The sequence below is a fragment of the Heterodontus francisci genome, chromosome 5, assembly GCF_036365525.1.
Source record: "Heterodontus francisci isolate sHetFra1 chromosome 5, sHetFra1.hap1, whole genome shotgun sequence".
Classification (NCBI taxonomy): Eukaryota; Metazoa; Chordata; class Chondrichthyes; order Heterodontiformes; family Heterodontidae; genus Heterodontus; species Heterodontus francisci.
The window spans coordinates 64,209,263-64,227,642 of NC_090375.1; the positions used below are offsets into that span (position 1 = coordinate 64,209,263).

General features: G+C 42.2%; 1 protein-coding gene across 2 annotated transcripts in view; it reads right to left on the reverse strand.

Moving 5' to 3' along the window:
• The window catches only part of sdc2 (syndecan 2), a 135,624-nt gene that overhangs the window by 66,132 nt on the left and 51,112 nt on the right, over positions 1-18,380 (reverse strand). The window contains exon 3 of one of the 2 annotated variants that reach the window (XM_068031548.1): positions 9,536-9,655. The exons of the other annotated variant lie outside the window; for it this stretch is intronic. Coding sequence (XP_067887649.1) covers positions 9,536-9,655 — 120 coding nt within the window. The remainder of the gene's footprint in view (positions 1-9,535; positions 9,656-18,380) is intronic. 2 annotated transcript variants of the gene reach the window in all.

Sequence of the window (18,380 nt, forward strand, 5' to 3'; positions counted from 1 at the left end):
AGGCTTGAAGAATGACCTAGATGAAGAGCATAAAGTTTGAGGATATAAAGGTAGGTGGAAAGGTAAGCTGTAGGGAGGACAGAGGCTGAAAAGAGACAAGACAGGTTAAGCAAGTGGGAAACAAGATGGCAGATGGAGCATAATGTGGGGAAGTGAAGTTATGCACTTTGGTCTTTAAAAAACACAAAAAAATTCTACTTTTCTATTAAGTGCACAATTTGGAAGTGTCAATGTTCAAACAGACTTGGATGTGCTGGTACAAGAAATGCAGAAAGTTAACATGCAGGTACAAGAAGCAATTAGGAAGGCAAATGGCATGTTGGCTTTTACTGCAAGAGGAGATGTCAAGCAGGCGGAGTTGAATCCTAAAGATCAGCTATGATCATTTTGAATTGCAGAGAAGGCTCGATGGGCCATACGGTCTACTTGCACTCCATTTTGTCTTCTTGTTCAAATTTAATCGGAAGCCTCGTTGATACCCTGTCGGACAACTACGTCAGCCGCAATCACACCTACTGAATACAGAAGGCTGTTCACTTGTTTCAATTCAGCTTTTGTATGAAATTGAGAAGCAATTCTAAACCTTAGGAATCTTTATCTTTTTAAGAGCCAATTCTGGATCTGATTGGGTCCCTCTTGATTCAGGAAACTCAGGCATTTCCAATTTTGGATCCATATTGCTTCCTTTTCTTTAAGAAGGTCACCCTTTAAGAAATTCTGCTTGTTTTTTTTCAGGCTTGCTTACCTTAAATTGAGGAGTCCCTGCTGTTTTTGGGGGTTTCCCCACTCTTCGCCCTCGCGTTCAGCAGAGTGCCTCCCCCATTATGAGCACAATGCTTTTAGACAGTTACTGCAAGTTTTTCAAAAAGCTTCTAACTCGCTCCCCAACCGTAAGTACCGTGAATCACCCAATCACTGGATTCTACTTCAGGCCACTACGCTTCTGTGGTGCAGCCTGTATTTCTATGCTCTGACTCACTGCAGCTCTTCACAACCTCTTCTTCAGATAAGTAGTTTTCTTACTGTACCAGGCCAGTGTTTATCTTTAAATTTCTCTTGTTCATCATTGTTTTACCGATGCCACTATATTGTGTTGTTTTATTAGTAGCATCTTTAGTGTTTCAGGGACAACCTGGAGAAGGTCTCAGGCAAAAGGTTTATTATTTACATTATTCTATATACACTCCTCAAGCCACCTAAGCTAGCATCCTCTGTGCTGCTCCTCCCTTGCCCTGTCTCTCATGTGACTGTTAAATCACCCACACAGTGGGAGGGGTCTCTCATTGTCTTCTGTATTAACCTTTTTACTACAACTACAGGTTTCCTCTCTATCTTTCTAGCACTTTCATCGGGCCAATCTTCAGTGAAGTCTCATCCTCTGGATACTGGTACTCCCTGCTCCTTCAGAGATTGATCATTCAGTGGCCATGCAGAGTCTCTGGAAATTCTATCCTGGAATATCAATTCCTCATAATTCTGCTGGGTGTCCACCCCTTCGTTTTTGTATGAGAAATACGGGATAACTGCAAGGTTTAATCTCTCAATGTTGGCTATTCAAAAGTGGGGATGGGGCTCCAACACTTAGAGGGTAAGAAAGATATTGGCTTCAGGGCAACATTCAGAGAAGGCCAGGAGCAATAGGAAGGGTGGGGACGTTATCATAAAAAACAAACATACATTCAGCTGTTCCCACGTCTTCCTATTTACAAAGCACAAGTCATCTTTATTGAATCCCATTGCTCCATGACTCTTCCCCACATATATGATTCAATCTCACAGCTGTATGCATTCCTCAGCCTGTAGATCATCCTTTTCCATCCTTCACACATACGTGCAAGCTTATACACAACTATTCCAGACAAATTTATAAACCCAGAAAGACAAAGCCTTCAGCTTATCTCAAGACTATTTTGCCGTAATTCAGCATCTGCAAAACACAAAAACGTCTTGCATCAGCAGACTGCTATAAATTCACAGCCAATTCTGCATGGCTCATTAACCATCCCCCTGTGATACTTGGTGAATGTTAACTTCCGATTTCTAACAGTATTTCCTCAAAAAAGGAAGTTTCTGAACAAATTAAAAAAGGTTTGGGACTCCAAAAATAGCAACTGAAAAAGAAATCAGAACTAGTATTAAGACCAACTGTTCAGGGCTCTCTAGTGACTGATCCCTGATAAAAAAAAAACCTTTCACGATTCAGCCTCGTCAAATCTCATGTTGGTTTCACTACCTTGTTCTTTTTAATGATCAACTGTTGTTTTTCACACTTCCCTACTACCCACACCCAACTTTAGCAAACATGCATAAGCCATCCAAAACTTAACTGCTCGCTTTACCAACAGATACCAAGTCTGCTGAACTGCAGAACAAACGTCAGACATTTCACAGCCTTACATCAATCACTTTTGTTGATTGTTGCTGTAAAGGTGCTACTGGGGGAGTGCCCTCTACACAGTACAAGGAATAGATTATGCAAATTCCAGAGAGTGCGAGAAAGAGAACGAGAGTGTGTTAGGGAGTAGTGTGGGAGGAGGGAAAGCATTTGCAGAGTAGGTGGCAGGTTATTCAATAAAAAAGTTCAAATGTTAGATTTGCAAATAGTTCTGACAAGTATATACATCACTTGTGGCATAAGCTCAGTTTTCTCTCGTTAACAAAGCTTTTTAAAAGATGACAGTTGGGGAATATTAATGTAAGCATAAAATATTATAACAAGAATTAGCAGCCCCTTTATACTACAGGATTAGTTCCATTGATAGGAGTACTTCTGGATGCTATCCTGTAACAAAGATAATTTTCAGTCAGAGACAAACAAAAAGATTTCACATTTGTCGATGGGCTGTCATTCTGTATTCTGGATGTGAAAAAGTTATACAGTCTATATGTATATAGAGATCTTGTCCCAAACATCAGGGAATGTCCCAGACAGACCAGCAAAAAGCCACAGAAATGATTGAACTGTGCATTTGCGAGGCTGCACATATGTTTGGAGTAACTGCAGGATTCCACAGCAACAAAATCCACCCAGGGTGATGGTGATGCAACAGAACCCAGCATACACTAATGAACTGCTTCAGTTTGATTGAAGAAAAGTCACAGTGACCAGTAACAATTTCTGAGACAGGATCACAGTAAGCTTCTCCCCCTGCTGATACAGATCCATCAAGCTGACTTTCAAAACTATTTATATTGACAAAATTCATAATTGAGACAATTTATTCTGGTTTAATGCCAGATTTTGTTCTGGTTACCATTCACAGTATAATTTAATCCTGGACTATTTTGTTACCATTGCTCTTGGACAGAGATTTTTTTTATTTTATGCTCAGGAGATTGGAAGAACTCTGCAGCAATGCATTTTATTGACTAGATTTTTCTTAAACGTACATTTCAGACATTAAAAGTTTTCCTACAAAAAACAGTAACAGGATTTCGGATTACTTTACAGAATATATTTGTACAGCAACTAAAACAGACGTCACTGCACCAAATCTGACAACAATATTCCTTTTAACAACTGCAACCTCATCTCCAGCCAAAAAGGAGAAATGAGAGTTAAAGCTAACTTAGCTCCTTCAAATTATTTAGAGCAGAACACTGAATAAATTTCTACTGTAAATGTCTTGAAACCCCAAGTGACTTTTTTTTTATTCATTCATGGGATGTGGACGACGCTGGCCAGGCCAGCATTTATTGCCCATCCCTAATTGCCCTTGAAAAGGTGGTGGTGAGCTACCTTCTTGAACCGCTGTAGTCCATCTTGGGTAGGTATACCCAGAGTGCTGTTAGGGAGGGAGTTCCAGGATTTTGACCCAGTGACAGTGAAGGAACGGCGATATAGTTCCAAGTCACGATGGTGCGCGACTTGAAGGGGATCTTGCAGGTGGTGGTGTTCCCGTGCAATTGCTGCCCTTGTCCTTCTAGTTGGTACAGGTCGCAGGTTTGGAAGGTGCTGTCTGAGGAGCCTTGGTGCATTGCTGCAGTGCATCTTGTAGATGGGACACACTGCTGCCACTGTGCGTCGGTGGTGAAGGGAGTGAATGTTAGTAGATGGGGTGCCAATCAAGCGGGCCGCTTTGTCCTGGATGGTGTCGAGCTTCTTGAATGTTGTTGGAGCTGCACCCATCCAGGCAAGTGGAGAGTATTCCATCACACTCCTGACTTGTGCCTTGTAGATGGTGGACAGGCTTTGGGGAGTCAGGAGGCGAGTTACTTGCCTCAGGATTCCTAGCCTCTGACCTGCTCTTGTAGCCACGGTATTTATATGGCTACTCCAGTTCAGTTTCTGGTCAATGGTAGCCCCCAAGAACAAAGAACAGTACAGCACAGGAACAGGCCATTCGGCCCTCCAAGCCTGCACCAATCTTGATGCCTGCCTAAACTAACACCTTCTACACTTCCGGGGCCCATATCCCTCTATTCCCTTCCTATTCATATATTTGTCAAGATGTCTCTTAAACGTCGCTATCGTATCTGCTTCCACCACCTCCCCTGGCAGCAAGTTCCAGCCACTGTGTAAAAAACCTGCCTCGCACATCCCCTCTAAACTTTGCCCCTCGCACCTTAAACCTACGTCTCCTAGTAACTGACTCTTCCACCCTGGGAAAAAGCTTCTGACTATCCACTCTGTCCATGCCGCTCATAACTCTGTAAACCTCTATCATGTTGCCCCTCCACCTCCGTTGTTCCAGTGAAAACAATCCGAGTTTTTCCAACCTCTCCTCATAGCTAATGCCCTCCAGACCAGGCAACATCCTGGTAAACCTCCTCTGTACCCTCTCCAAAGCCTCCACGTCCTTCTGGTAGTGTGGCGACCAGAATTGCACGCAATATTCTAAGTGTGGCCTAACTAAGATTCTGTACAGCTGCAACATGACTTGCCAATTTTTATACTCTATGCCCTAGGATGTTGATAGTGGGGCATTCAGCGATGGTAATGCTGTTGAAGGTCAAGGGGAGATGGTCAAATTCTCTCTCGTTGGAGATGGTCATTGCCTGGCACTTATGTGGCGCAAATGTTACTTGCCACTTCTCAGCCCAAGCCTGGATATTGTCCAGGTCTTGCTGCATTTCTACACTGACTGCTTCAGTACCTGAGGAGTCACGAATGGTGCTGAACATTGTGCAATCAGCGAACATCCCCACTTCTGACCTTATGATTGAAGGAAGCTCAATGAAGCAGCTGAAGATGGTTGGGCCTAGGACACTACCCTGAGGAACTCCTGCAGTGATGTCCTGGAGCTCAGATGATTGACCTCCAACAACCACAACCATCTTCCTTTGCCCTAGGTATGACTCCAGCCAGTGGAGGGTTTTCCTCCTGATTCCCATTGACCTCAGTTTTGCTCGGGCTCCTTGATGCCATACTCGGTCAAATGCTGCCTTGATGTCAAGGGCAGTCACTCTCACCTCACCTCGAGTTCAGCTCTTTTGTCCATGTTTGAACCAAGGCTGTAATGAGGTCAGGAGCCGAGTGGCCCTGGCGGAACCCAAACTGAGCGTCACTAAGCAGGTTATTACTAAGAAAGTGCCGCTTGATGGCACTGTAAATGACATCTTCCATCATTTTACTGATGGAGTGTAGGCTGATGGTGCGGTAATTGGCCGGGTTGGATTTGTCCTGCTTTTTGTGTGCAGGACATACCTGGGCAATTTTTCACATTGCAGGGTAGATGCCAGTGTTGTAGCTGTACTGGAACAGCTTGGCTAGGGGCGCAGCAAGTTCTGGAGCACTGGTCTTCAGTACTATTGCCGGAATATTGTCAGGGCCCATAGCTTCTGCAGTATCCAGTGCCTTCAGTCATTTCTTGATATCACGCGGAGTGAATCGAATAGGCTGAAGTTTGGCATCTGTGATGCTGGGGACTTCAGGAGGAGGCCGAGATGGATCATCAACTTGCCACTTCTGGCTGGATTGTTGCAAATACTTCAGCCTTATCTTTTGCACTGATGTGCTGGGCTCCCCCATCATTGAGGATGGGGATATTTGTGGAGCCACCTACTCCAGTTAGTTGTTTAATTGTCCACCATTCACGGCTGGATGCGGCAGGGCTGCAGAGCTTCGATCTGATCCGTTGGTTATGGGATCGCTTAGCTCTGTCTATCGCATGCTGCTTATGCAGTTTGGCACGCAGCTAGTCCTGTGTTGTAGCTTCACCAGGTTGACACCTCATTTTGAGGTATGCCTGCTGCTGCTCCTGGCATGCCCTCCTGCACTCTTCATTGAACCAGGGTTGGTCTCCTGGCTTGATGGAGATGGTACAGTGGGGGATATGCCGGGCCATGAGGTTACAGATTGTGGTCAAGTACAATTCTGCTGCTGCTGCAGATGGCCCACAGCACCTCATGGATGCCCAGTTTTGCATTGCTAGATCTGTTCGAAATCTATCCCATTTAGCACGGTGATAGTGCCACACAACACGGATGGTATCCTCAATGTGAAGGCAGGACTTCGTCTCCACAAGGATTGTGCGGTGGTCAACTCCTACCAATACAGTCATGGACAGGAGCATCTGTGGCAGGCAGATTGGTGAAGACGAGGTCAAGTAGGTTTTTCCCTCGTGTTGGTTCCCCCACCACCTGCCGCAGACCCAGTCTAGCAGCTATGCCCTTTAGGACTCGGCCAGCCCGGTCAGTAGTGGTGCTACCGAGCCACTCTTGGTGATGGACCTTGAAGTCCCCCACCCAGAGTACATTTTGTGCCTTTGCCACCCTCAGTCCTTCCTCCAAGTGGTGTTCAATTTGGAGGAGTAATGAGTCATCAGCTGAGGGCAGTAGATGGTAATCAGTAGGATGTTACCTTGCCCATGTTTGACCTGATGCCATGAGACTTCATGGGGTCCTGAGTCGATGTTGAGGACTCCCAGGGCAACTCCCTCCCCACTGAATACCACTGTCCCGCCACCTCTGGTGGGTTTGTCCTGCCGGTGGGATAGGACATGCCCGGGGATGGTGATGGCAGTGTCTGGGACGTTGTCTGTCAGGTATGATTCCTTGAGTATGACTATGTCAGTGGTACAGCTCTCCTAACTTTGGCACAAGCCCCCAGATATTAGTAAGACTTAAGATATATGTTACAGAAATGTCACATCAATTTCATTGTACATCTGAATAGGCAGCATTTGGAGGCAAAACACTGAATCAGGTAATGTTTGAATATTAAACTTTTTTTTTATTGTTGTATGGTCCCATTCAGTATCAACTTCTTCTGGGCTTTAATGTATCGTTTTCATCAGCCACCTCTTCTGGGTGTTTCAGATCCAAGTTTGAAAACTTGCTGACTTTTCAACAGTAATTCATTTGCTAAAGTAACTGTACAAAACCCTCACTCAAACCTGAAATAACAATCATTTTACTGTAGGTTTATTCCAACCCATGGTGAATTTGGCTCAGCCAGACCCTCACATTGCTTCAATCTAAGCTTCTCTCCCACCCCCTCAAATAGAAATGCAGCCAAGATTTAAAAAGCACCTTTGGAAAAGGCCCTGTGCCAATCAAAATGAAATTCAAAGGCAATTTCTTTGATCAGGAATCCAACATTCTTAGAATATATTTACACAGTAGTGGGGAGAGGAAAGTTCTGAAATATCATTGCTTTTGGAAAGTAATGGGTCACGTGCTTTGACAAAATGCTCCAAAAGGCCAAGCAAAATGCTTCACCATGGACTCATCATACTTAGGGCTAGTATGATATTCCACTCCAGGCGCTGCTCCACAAACCACCTCCAGTGGTCTTACCTATTGTCTCCCGAGACAAGGAGGCCAAAGAAGAGAAGATATTCCAAAGGAAGAGAGAGGGCTCACTTACAGGAGTGATCATTTGCACCAAACAAACAAAAATTAACACGAGTACAGATTACCCAAGGATTGGGAAGAGTTGGTTATGTTCCATATACACATGCAAGTGATCAACAAATCTTTTCTGTGCATCTAGAGAACAAAGGTACACTACATCTGTGAAAAATGGTAATTAGAAGCACTTCATGCATTTTAGGAGTTTCAGGGTTAACGTAATGCAAGATATTCCCACAGATTAGAGGTTTCAGTTAGTTTTACCGCAAGGCACATGTTTCAATAAACCTAATCTCAGCTCTTACTGCTGCATTAGAATTCTGCTGTCATTGTGTATTTGAAGTGAAAGATCCAACAATTCTCTGCAACGGGCTTGGCATCACAGAAGGATTAACCTGAATTGTTATTCTTGCATCTCAACTGGATACAAAATAACCCCATAGGCAATTGCAAGTCAATGGATTCCAAAAGAAAAAATTTCCCAGTTCAGTCCAAGCAAATTTATCAAACTATTCAGATGCCAGTTTAAGAAACTGAAATCTTTATAAAATATTAGTAACAAAAAATACAAAGAGCAATATTTTAGTCCCAAATACTTTGCTTTCTTCCCCCTTTTTACTCTTTTCATTGGTATGTTGCTTCCATCTCTCACCATTTTCTGAAATGTGATATTAAGCAGCAATCTTTCTGTGGACATTAACTTTCTGCTCCACTAGTTATCTCTCAAAACTCAAACCACTTTTTGTGAAAGTTACTAGGAAATCTACATGCACAGAACAGCTGGTTGCCTGAAGGGGAGTGCACAAACTCTTCCCATTGGGACACACCTATAAAACGTGCGGAAGGCTGCTGCCGGAGGTAACTAAATCTGTGAACTTATCAGCACATAACACTGAAAAGTTTCCTGCTGTTTATTTACTTAGGACCAGCCAATGCATTAGGGCATTGGTTTTTAGGGTTATCTGGACCAGCGGGAAGACTTTTGGCCCAAGTGATGGGTTCCAGGATAGACAGACGGATGATCAGTTGGTTGGTCAATCGGTCAGTCAACAGTGCCCTGATGAACTGCAGATGTACCTGGTCTGGACATCAGATTAACAGGTACGTCAGTGTTAAATTGGTTCCATCTTGGAGCCACCTCAACTCCAAATAGATCTTTAAGTTAGTCAGCCAACAACTGAATTTTCGATTTGAGCACTGTGTGTGGGCAACAGGCACCAAGAACTTTCTAGTGCAACACTGAGTGGCACAGCCCACCGTAAAACATGCAAGCATATCGCTACCATCTACTCTGACTATATGAACAATGCACCATCTCTTAATGAAACCTAATTTCATCAGCTAGAGGTGTGTAGTTTCAGTATTAGTTGCTTGCCTGTCTGCAACCCAATTGTTACTACCCGGTGAGAAAGGTGTGTAGGGGCCCTTCTCAGCCTTCACCTGGTCTTACCGCAACAGGGTTTAATTTTAAACACACTGTTTTTAGCTCCCACTTAGTGAATCTTTGCCTTAATTGGAAAGCAGTGAACAAAGAAACCAGAACAGGCTATAAGTTTAAAGAAAAGTTGAAATTTATAAAACTTGAACTCTAATTTCGGTTGACACCTATGGATACATGACAAGCCCATGCTAGCATGCATATGCGATACACACATACAAATATAGAGAGAGAGAAAAAAAAAAAGTGGGAAAGGTTTGAGGCAATATCTGAAGAGTTGCTGTTATGGTTCTTCGAGCTCACTGTAGAGTCCTTGATTGTAGCTAGATCTTGCTTTTCGTTGGGACCCAGTATTCTTAAACCTTGTTCGCTGTAGGAGACTTTTCTCTCTTGGGATTCATGTGTCTTCAGTGGATTCAGAGGCTTGTTAAAAAAAAAAGAGATCGATCTCAGTCCAAGAGCAAACAAAGTCTCTTTTCTTTAGTTCAGACTGTTTGTACAATTCAGAAAAACTCAGGCTGCCATGTTACTCATGCAACTAACTGGTCTATGTCTTGGCTCTGGACTATATCACCTTAGCAGGGCTTGAAATGCTCCTCTTACACCATACCTGGTGATCTAGGTCCATTGTGGGTTGAATGGGTCAGGGAATGGTCCTTTGTCCTTCCAAGCACTCTGCTAATATGCAAATGTCTTTTCCAGCCACAGATGATCTGTTTAACAAGTCATTCCCTCACTCCAGCACAGTGGCGCAGTGGTTAGCACCGCAGCCTCACAGCTCCAGGGACCCGGGTTCGATTCTGGGTACTGCCTGTGCGGAGTTTGCAAGTTCTCCCTGTGTCTGCGTGGGTTTCCTCCGGGTGCTCCGGTTTCTTCCCACATGCCAAAGACTTGCAGGTTGATAGGTTAATAGGCCATTATAAATTGCCCCTGGTATAGGTAGGTGGTAGGGAAATATATAGGGACAGGTGGGGATGTGATAGGAATATGGGATTAGTGTAGGATTAGTATAAATGGGTGGTTGACGGTCGGCACAGACTCGGTGGGCCGAAGGGCCTGTTTCAGTGCTGTATCTCTAAACTAAACTAAAAATTTAAAATCAATGTTCATGACAAAATTAATGTGCCTCATTCTTGGCAGGTGGGAGTCTAGCATGACACAACCATACCCAGGCATTAATTTCTGGATACTTTAGTATGTGTTCTTATACCTAGCCTTCAGGGGTCATCCAGCAGTGGAGTTTTAGTCAGCTTTTTGATGTCTTCAGTGTGGAGTATCTACATAGGGTATCTTGAACCGTGCAAGTCACCTTTAAGTTCGAGATATCCAAGTCCAGTGCTACAAATTAGACGTATTTGTTACCAAACTAGTCTACACGTGAAAGACACTGGCAAAGAGACACACCTTCAATGAGGCTGAATCTACCTCCAGGGTTGGTGCAGGCCAGAGACCTCTCCCTCTCTGCAGTTGCCTCCCTCTTCTGCCACAAATCCATTTCAGTTGGGTCCTGGATCTCAAAATATGCAAAAGCTTTTGGAGCCATACTCTTTATTCCACAAGTTCAACATGTGTTTGTGACAATTTTTTTTAAAAAGTGGAAAGTGTCTTCAATCGCAAAAGGACTTATCAAATTTGAATGCATCAGGAATACTCAAGACTTGATGATTGCAAACTTCAATCCAAATACAGTCCTTCACTTTCTGAAAATTCTCAATTCAGGCACAGAATACTCATACCAAAATTCAAAGCTTTGTTAAAACATTTCCAGCATTTTCAGTTATTTTTGGCAATAGTGTTTGAAGGAGTAATATTTTCCACAACGTCAATAGGGAACCCTCTTATTTTTCCAAGTAATTCCATGGGACCTTTAACATCTGCCCAAACCACTGAAACAAGCAGATTGGGCCCTGATCCAACTTCCCATCAATGGACAGCACTAACAATACAGCACTCCCATAGTACTACAATGGGATGGCATTCTCGCCTTTTTGTCCAAATACTAGATGAGACTTAAAACAGGGCCAAGAACATTTCCAACAAAGTCAAGCTGAAATAAATTCTCTCATTCACAGTTTATATTTCAGAAGTCTGGCTTTAATTGGTGCAGTTTTATTACTAGAGTAGGGATATGCAGATTATGCTACAAGAAACATTGCACAGAACAAGACCCCACAAACTGCACAAGATTCAATAAACAAGATGAATGGCAAGTTAGCTGGTATTGATTGCGAGAAGAATATTGACCAGGCAATATGCAGAACTCTGTTTTTCTTTAAAAAAAAAGAGAAAATTGGTGGAATGGCCCTTGATTAAACGTCAGTCAAAATATGGCACCTCTGACTTGTGAGATGGAGTGCTGCACAATGTCAGCCTAGATTATGGGCTCAAAAATGGGGCTAAAACCCACAGCCTTCTCTCTCCAGAGGAGAGTGTACTACCAACCTGAATCAAGCTGATGTATTCTTACGTAAATAAGGGACTGCTGTGCAGCGTTTTAAAAAAAAAGAGAAAAGCAAGCCCATGCAGTGATGCACTAACAGTGTCAAAACAGAGGTGACAGATAGAGGAAGAATTCAAAAACTTTCAGGGAGTTCCGTGACTGATCTCTGTCACACACTAAAACTCAGTTTCTGAGCAATAACAGAGGGAAACCCAACACCAGCTTGATTTACTTCTTCCGAGAGGAAATGGAGAGATGACACTTGGGCATTTTTTCTTCGCACAAGTTAATGGGCAACATAATTACCCTGGGCTCCAGTAATTTTTAAGATGAAGTTAGGTCCAGCAATATCTGGCAGCTTTCACGAGAGTGAACTGAAACACTGGCTGAGAAAGTGGTCTTGTGCCAAAAACCAGCACAGCCTGAAAAATGCACTTAAAACTCACTGTAAATTGGGCCTTAGGACTCATCTGCATAACACTAGCGAGCAAAAGGATGCTGATACACCTCACTGGTTAGAGTTGGCCTTAGGCAAGTCCTGGAATGGGAGATGACTGGAAGGGAGAGCGACCACGGATCCTAAAACAGATATTAGGTGTCTAATGAGCATAGTCAAGTGGCTGAGTGCAGTAAAAGAGCTCAAGGCCCTTTACTGTATATAAATGGACTACCGTATTTGTGCACAAACTGTGACTATGCTTCAAAAATGATTGCGATTTTGTAGCACTTTGGGACCTCCTGAGGACGAGAAGCGCGAGATCAAAATCATTCTAAATGCTTACTTCTACTTTTTAATATTGCAGGCGGTGTCATAGTGACACTGTATACAATGCTCAGTATTGCACAGAAATACCCAGATCAATTCCTTAACTGAAACAAAACCCTAACCCCTCATAGTGCATCAATTCACTGTACTGCTGATTTACAACATATTTAATTTCAACTGCAATTATTGGGATGCCATCAGTTTGTCCTTGTTGTGGAAACTTAATGGGATCAGGACATTTGAATTGCATGAGCGGTAGTGAATGTGAAGAGTCATGACTAAACCAGTGGCTGGCACAACCTAAATCATACTCGTCAAAAGTGCTGCATGTAAAGTGCATTTTAATAAATGTTGAAAGAAATCTGGTATTATGGTTATCAGTGAGATGTGTGCCTGCTTCTCACTGCAGAGTCTGTCCATCTTTGATGTGATGTTTAACAATGACACGCGCAAATGATTGATTGACTGCTACTTTACCCAGTAGTAATGTTCTCCAGTGACTGGTCTATCAAAAAAAAAAGGGTGGGATCATTTTATGGATTTTTTTAAAAACATGTGCAAGTTTATAGATTTGATAGATGCATTTAGGCTTGGTTCCATTGGTTAAAACCTAAACCTAGCTGATAGATAAAACTGTGATTCCATTCCTTACCACAAACTAGATGTTGGCATGTATGACTGACAGGTTGAATAAGCAATAAATGAATATCTCTGGTTGGAAGCTCAAGACTGGAACAAACAGTGCACTGAGAGGTGGTGCTTAGGGGTTGCTAGAAAGGATGGCAGAGTTATTCATGTTAACATTTATAATTGAACCACTCCACCTCAATCAACACCAAATAAATTAATTGGTCAATTTTACTTTTTGTATGGGAGACATTGCTTTGGGCTGATTGCAAGCAAAAGTGGTACCAAACATGTGAATACATTTCACTAGTGCAAGTTATTTGTCAGGACATCTAAAAGTGCTTTATAAATTAATTGCTTTGAAGAACAATGTTGTTGCACAGGCTACCTGCCCTTTTTTTAAAAATATATACACACACAATGGGAGAAATTTCATGCTCCCCCGTGGCAGGTTTGGAGGCAGCGAAAGCATATCAGGTGGGATGCTGGTGGGAGGTTGTTCCCACCACATTCCCACCTCCACCAGCATTTAAGTCCAGGGTGGGAAGGCCTGTGAACAGCCTTTCTGCACCACCGCCAATTGAGGCCCTGAACTGGGCAATTAATCCTCTGCTTTTTATGATTTGGATATAAAAGTAGGGAGCACTATCAAGAAGTTTGCGGACGACACAAAATTTGGCCGTGTGGTAGATAACGAGGAGGATAGCTGCAGGACGATATTGATGGTCTTGTCAGATGGGCAGAAAAGTGGCAAATGGAATTCAATTTGGAGAAGTGTGAGGTGATACACTTGGGGAGGTTAAACAAGGCAAAGGAATACATGATAAATAGGAAAACAGAGAAGTGTAGAGAAAGTAAGGGACTTTGGAGTGAAGGTCCACAGATCCCTGAAGGTAGCAGGACAGATCAATAAGGTGGTTAAGAAGGAATATGGAATCCTTTCTTTTATTAGCCAAGGTACAGAATACAAGAGCAGGGAGGTTATGCTGGAACTGTATAATTCATTGGTTAGGCCACAACTTGAGTACAATGTGCAGTTCTGGTCACCTCATTACAGAGGGGATGTAATTGCACTAGAGAGAGTACAGAGCAGATTTACGAGGATGTTGCCAGGACTGGAAAAATATAACTATGAGGAAAGATCGGATAGGCTGGTGGAGAGGAGTGGGGTGGGGGGGGGGGGGGGGGCAGGGAGTGGGTGCTCCTTGGAACAGAGAAGGCTGAGGGAAGATCTGATTGAAATGTACAAAATTTTGAGGGGCCTGGATAGAGTGGAGGTGAAGGGTCTATTCACCTTAGCAGAGAGATCAGTGACAAAAGGGGCACAGATTTAAAGTGATTGGGAGAAAAGAGGGGAGATGAACAACTTTCACCCAGAGGGTGGTGATGATCTGGAACTCACTGCCTGAAAAGGGTAGTTGAGGCAGAAACCCTCTACTCATTCAAATGGAGTCTAGATATGCACCTCAAGTGCCGTAAGTTGCAGGGCTACAAACTAAATGCTGTAAGGTGGGATTAGAATAGGTGGATCGTTTTTCGGCCGGTACAGAAGCAAATGGGCCAAGTGGTCTCTTTTTGTGCCTTAAACTATGATTCTATGGATTAAGGGCCTCATCCCACTGCCACCGCAATTAACCATGCGGCGGGTGGACAGACCAGTCGTTGCACGAGAAACTGTACAGGCTGCTTCCCAGCTCCCGGGGGGTTGCTTGCTAAAAGGCACATAGTGCCTGATCGAGTGAATGGCTACTGGGAAGGGGACCCCCCACTTAGAGCCACCCCCTCTGCCCTTGCTAGTAACTCCCCTACACCACCTGCGACCCCCCCCCCCAAATCCCACGAGAGACCTCCCATCCTGATCTACTTGTGGCCTGGGTCCAGCACCACTCCTGGGTCGAAGGTAGTTGCTCCACCAGCAGCAACTATAACCTCCGACTGGCTGGCAGGTGAGGGTGATACTTCTGGCACTGGGGTCCTTGATCCCATGGAAGGCCTGGGCGGTGCAGGGGTTCTTGGCATCACTTTTTCCACGTGTCAAGACTCTCATCGCCAACATAAAATCCTGGCTAATAATGTCCCACAAACTAGCATCTTAATGGCTAAAAAAAAATCTGGTTGAGGGAGGAATATTGACCATGACACTAGGACAACATTCTACTCTTTTTAAAAATCCCATGGAAGAATTTGAAAGTTCACTGGAACCACTGATTGGATAGATGGGTCTTGGTTTAACACATCAACCCAAAGGTCAACACCTCTGGTAATGCAATACTTTGTCAAATCTAATCCCAGTGTGGGGCATGAACCTACAATCTTTTGACTCAAATGAGAGATTACCAAGTTTTTACACAAACAAAAAGTATGAAAATTAAGTAAAATGCAGTGCAGGAACATGAAAACATCTCTTGTTTAGCACAGCTAGATTTACACCAGATATCTTTTATTTTGATAGTTACAGACTTTAATTGTGAAAAGTATTTCTAGCATTACACTATATGAAATAGTCCTGGTGTCTGGGATTTTGCTTGTAAATTCCCTCCTCCAAGCTTTGTACCACACAAAATCTTCCAGTTGGCAGTAAGGTTGGTTACATCATACATTCAAGGACTCAAAACATATGCTGAAACAGTAACCCTGGTTTGGTAAAGATGTGGTAGATTATAAAGCTTGTACAGTAATACTAAATTTCCTATGACTACATCCATGACTTGATCAGAGGCTCTATGGGCTCCTGTCTGAATGATTAGCTTACTGACATCATTCCAACATAGCGAAGCTTGGCTTTCTAGCCCTTATTAAAAGTTATGGGTATTTAAGCACACTTCACATTGGCTTTACAGAAAATCAGGGTATATAGATTCTGTGGTAGACTTAGCCAAAATGGCACATTGATGCTTCATTGTCCTTACAGTGTACCAACTCAAACTGAAAGCTCATTACATACAAAAGTTTATTCTTGAAGCTTATTGTAAGCTCAGTTCTTAAATTTTCTTTTTGGATCCAAGTACATAAAGATTAGCAGCGATTTAAGATTTGAAATTCAATACATTGAGGGATGCTATGTTTAAGGATTTTCTTTAATATTTGTTCTTGGGATATGAATGCTAGAAAGGTCACTTTTATTGCATTAGAAAGGAAAAGCTCAATTCATAAGCAGCTTTTAAAAAGCACATCAGAACCTAAGTTCTCAGGACAGCACATCTTTCACATTCCTTTAAAAACTTTCATACAGAAATAAAATCTACGAGAAAGCTGGATTATTTTCCAAAATTATAATTTCGGTATCACTCACATAACAAAATGTTAGGCAAGTTTGTCTCATATCAACTGTTCAAACAGTTTCCTTGTCGAAAAGAGTGTTGCCATAAATATGAAATCACCACAGCTTAAGTGGTGCAGCAGCACAAAAGTAGCGAGTATAGGCCATTTGCCAGGCACCTCTTAGCTTGTTCCAAGCAACAGAGTGCACCTGGGCTAATCACACGTTTGTTTCTCAGAAGATGCTGTGTAATGGAGGGGCCACAGGAAGGAAGAAACAAAATCAGACATGCAGAACTGTACAAAAACAGATGAAAAGCAGCTAGTTATTAAAAACTTAAGAATTACAGTGCAATTGATTTATATTCTTGCATATTAAGAGGCAAGAACATTTGTGCAATAATGTTTCCTCATCTTCAGCTACCTTTAGAGCAACTGCTCACCATATATAGCTAGCCTTCACGGAGTCTATTTGAATATACAGAAAAAGTTGGTATTACTTATTTCCATAAAACTGATTTTTGAAAATTTAGAGCAACCTTACTGTTATAGGTGACATAGAAAAAATGGAACGAGCTTAAACTAAGTTTTTGAAACTTCCAGATTTCCCACAACTCCAATATGCTGATTTTAAGTGTTAAATACCACAAATCACATTAAGATACAAATACACACAGAATACATTTTATGCTTGCACATATTTTAATGACTTGTGAAGTAAAAATGCACTTCAGAAAGCACAACTTGAGAGATTGAAATGGCCCTGTAAACAAAAAAAAGCATGTTTAGGACAGTAATGGATATACCTTAAGACACTAAAGCACAGCAATAAAGCAGGCAAGATTGGGAAATGTTGACACCACATCCTTTTAATTTTGCTATTTTAATATGGCAAGATTGTTTTAAAACTCAATAAATATTTCTTTTTTTGGAAGGAGCGACCATCATCAATTGATCCTAGATTCAAAACAGCACCCCTTTTAATCTTACACACAACTGAGAAACACATTAAACTGGGTTTTCCAGAATTTAATATAGAACTTCCAACAGCACTTTGCACTTCAAGGGATTTTGCAACCTTGGTTGAAAATTATTATTTTTGTATAATAACTCAGACAAAATCAACATTGTAGACGATAATCAACACATCATATTCTGCAACCAGTGAACAATAGCGAGTAAAACCTCAGCAGACTACAGTCTGCCAGTGTTTCATGAATTCAGGAATGCACCCACTCATGCGTGCTGTGCAATTAACTTCCTTCCACTTGAGGATTATGAGTCCCAGCTGTACATGCCCTAGTTGGCCTTTTTGTGTGCAAATTCCAATGAGATGAAACAACTCTGATTGTGTTTATGGTCATCAGTCTGACCATGCTCTGGGGGAAAGGAATTTGTGAAGCAGCGAAATGGGCCAAAATAGTTAACTTTCAACCCTTGAAACTATGGCTAGATAGATTTCATGTTTGACCCTTACATTAAATTTTGTACTACAAAATAAGATGACCAATAATTATACAGTACAATGTACCCTAGTAATTCTGATCGTAAATCACATTCATCTTTTGACAGCAACAATGTTTGTTTTGCAGTTTGCAAACTACATGCCCATTAAAACCTTGGTGCTATTTTCTGCAAATAGAGTGGAAGTTTCTAAATAAAAGCTTCCCCCTTCAATAAAATACACTTACTTAGTGAAGTTAAAACAAGCACATTTTTAATTTGAATGGCCATGATGTATTCGAGGAATTAAGCTTTACCTGGGGAAATATTCCTTAATAACCACATGTCCTGTTAAGGTTAAAATGAACTGCTAGAAGCATCATTTAGAGGTGTGAAATCTTATTGGCAGACAACAGATCCCAAGTCACAAATAACTTTTTGTTTTTTGACTCATTTGAGTCAAGAGTTCAACGCTCATTCACATAACTAAGAAACTACAGCAAAACAACAAAGGGAAATTTATATATTCTGGAAATAAAAACAGATGATACTGGAAATATACAACAGGTCAGCCAGTATCTGTAAAAAGACATGTTGGGCTGGATTTAATGGCA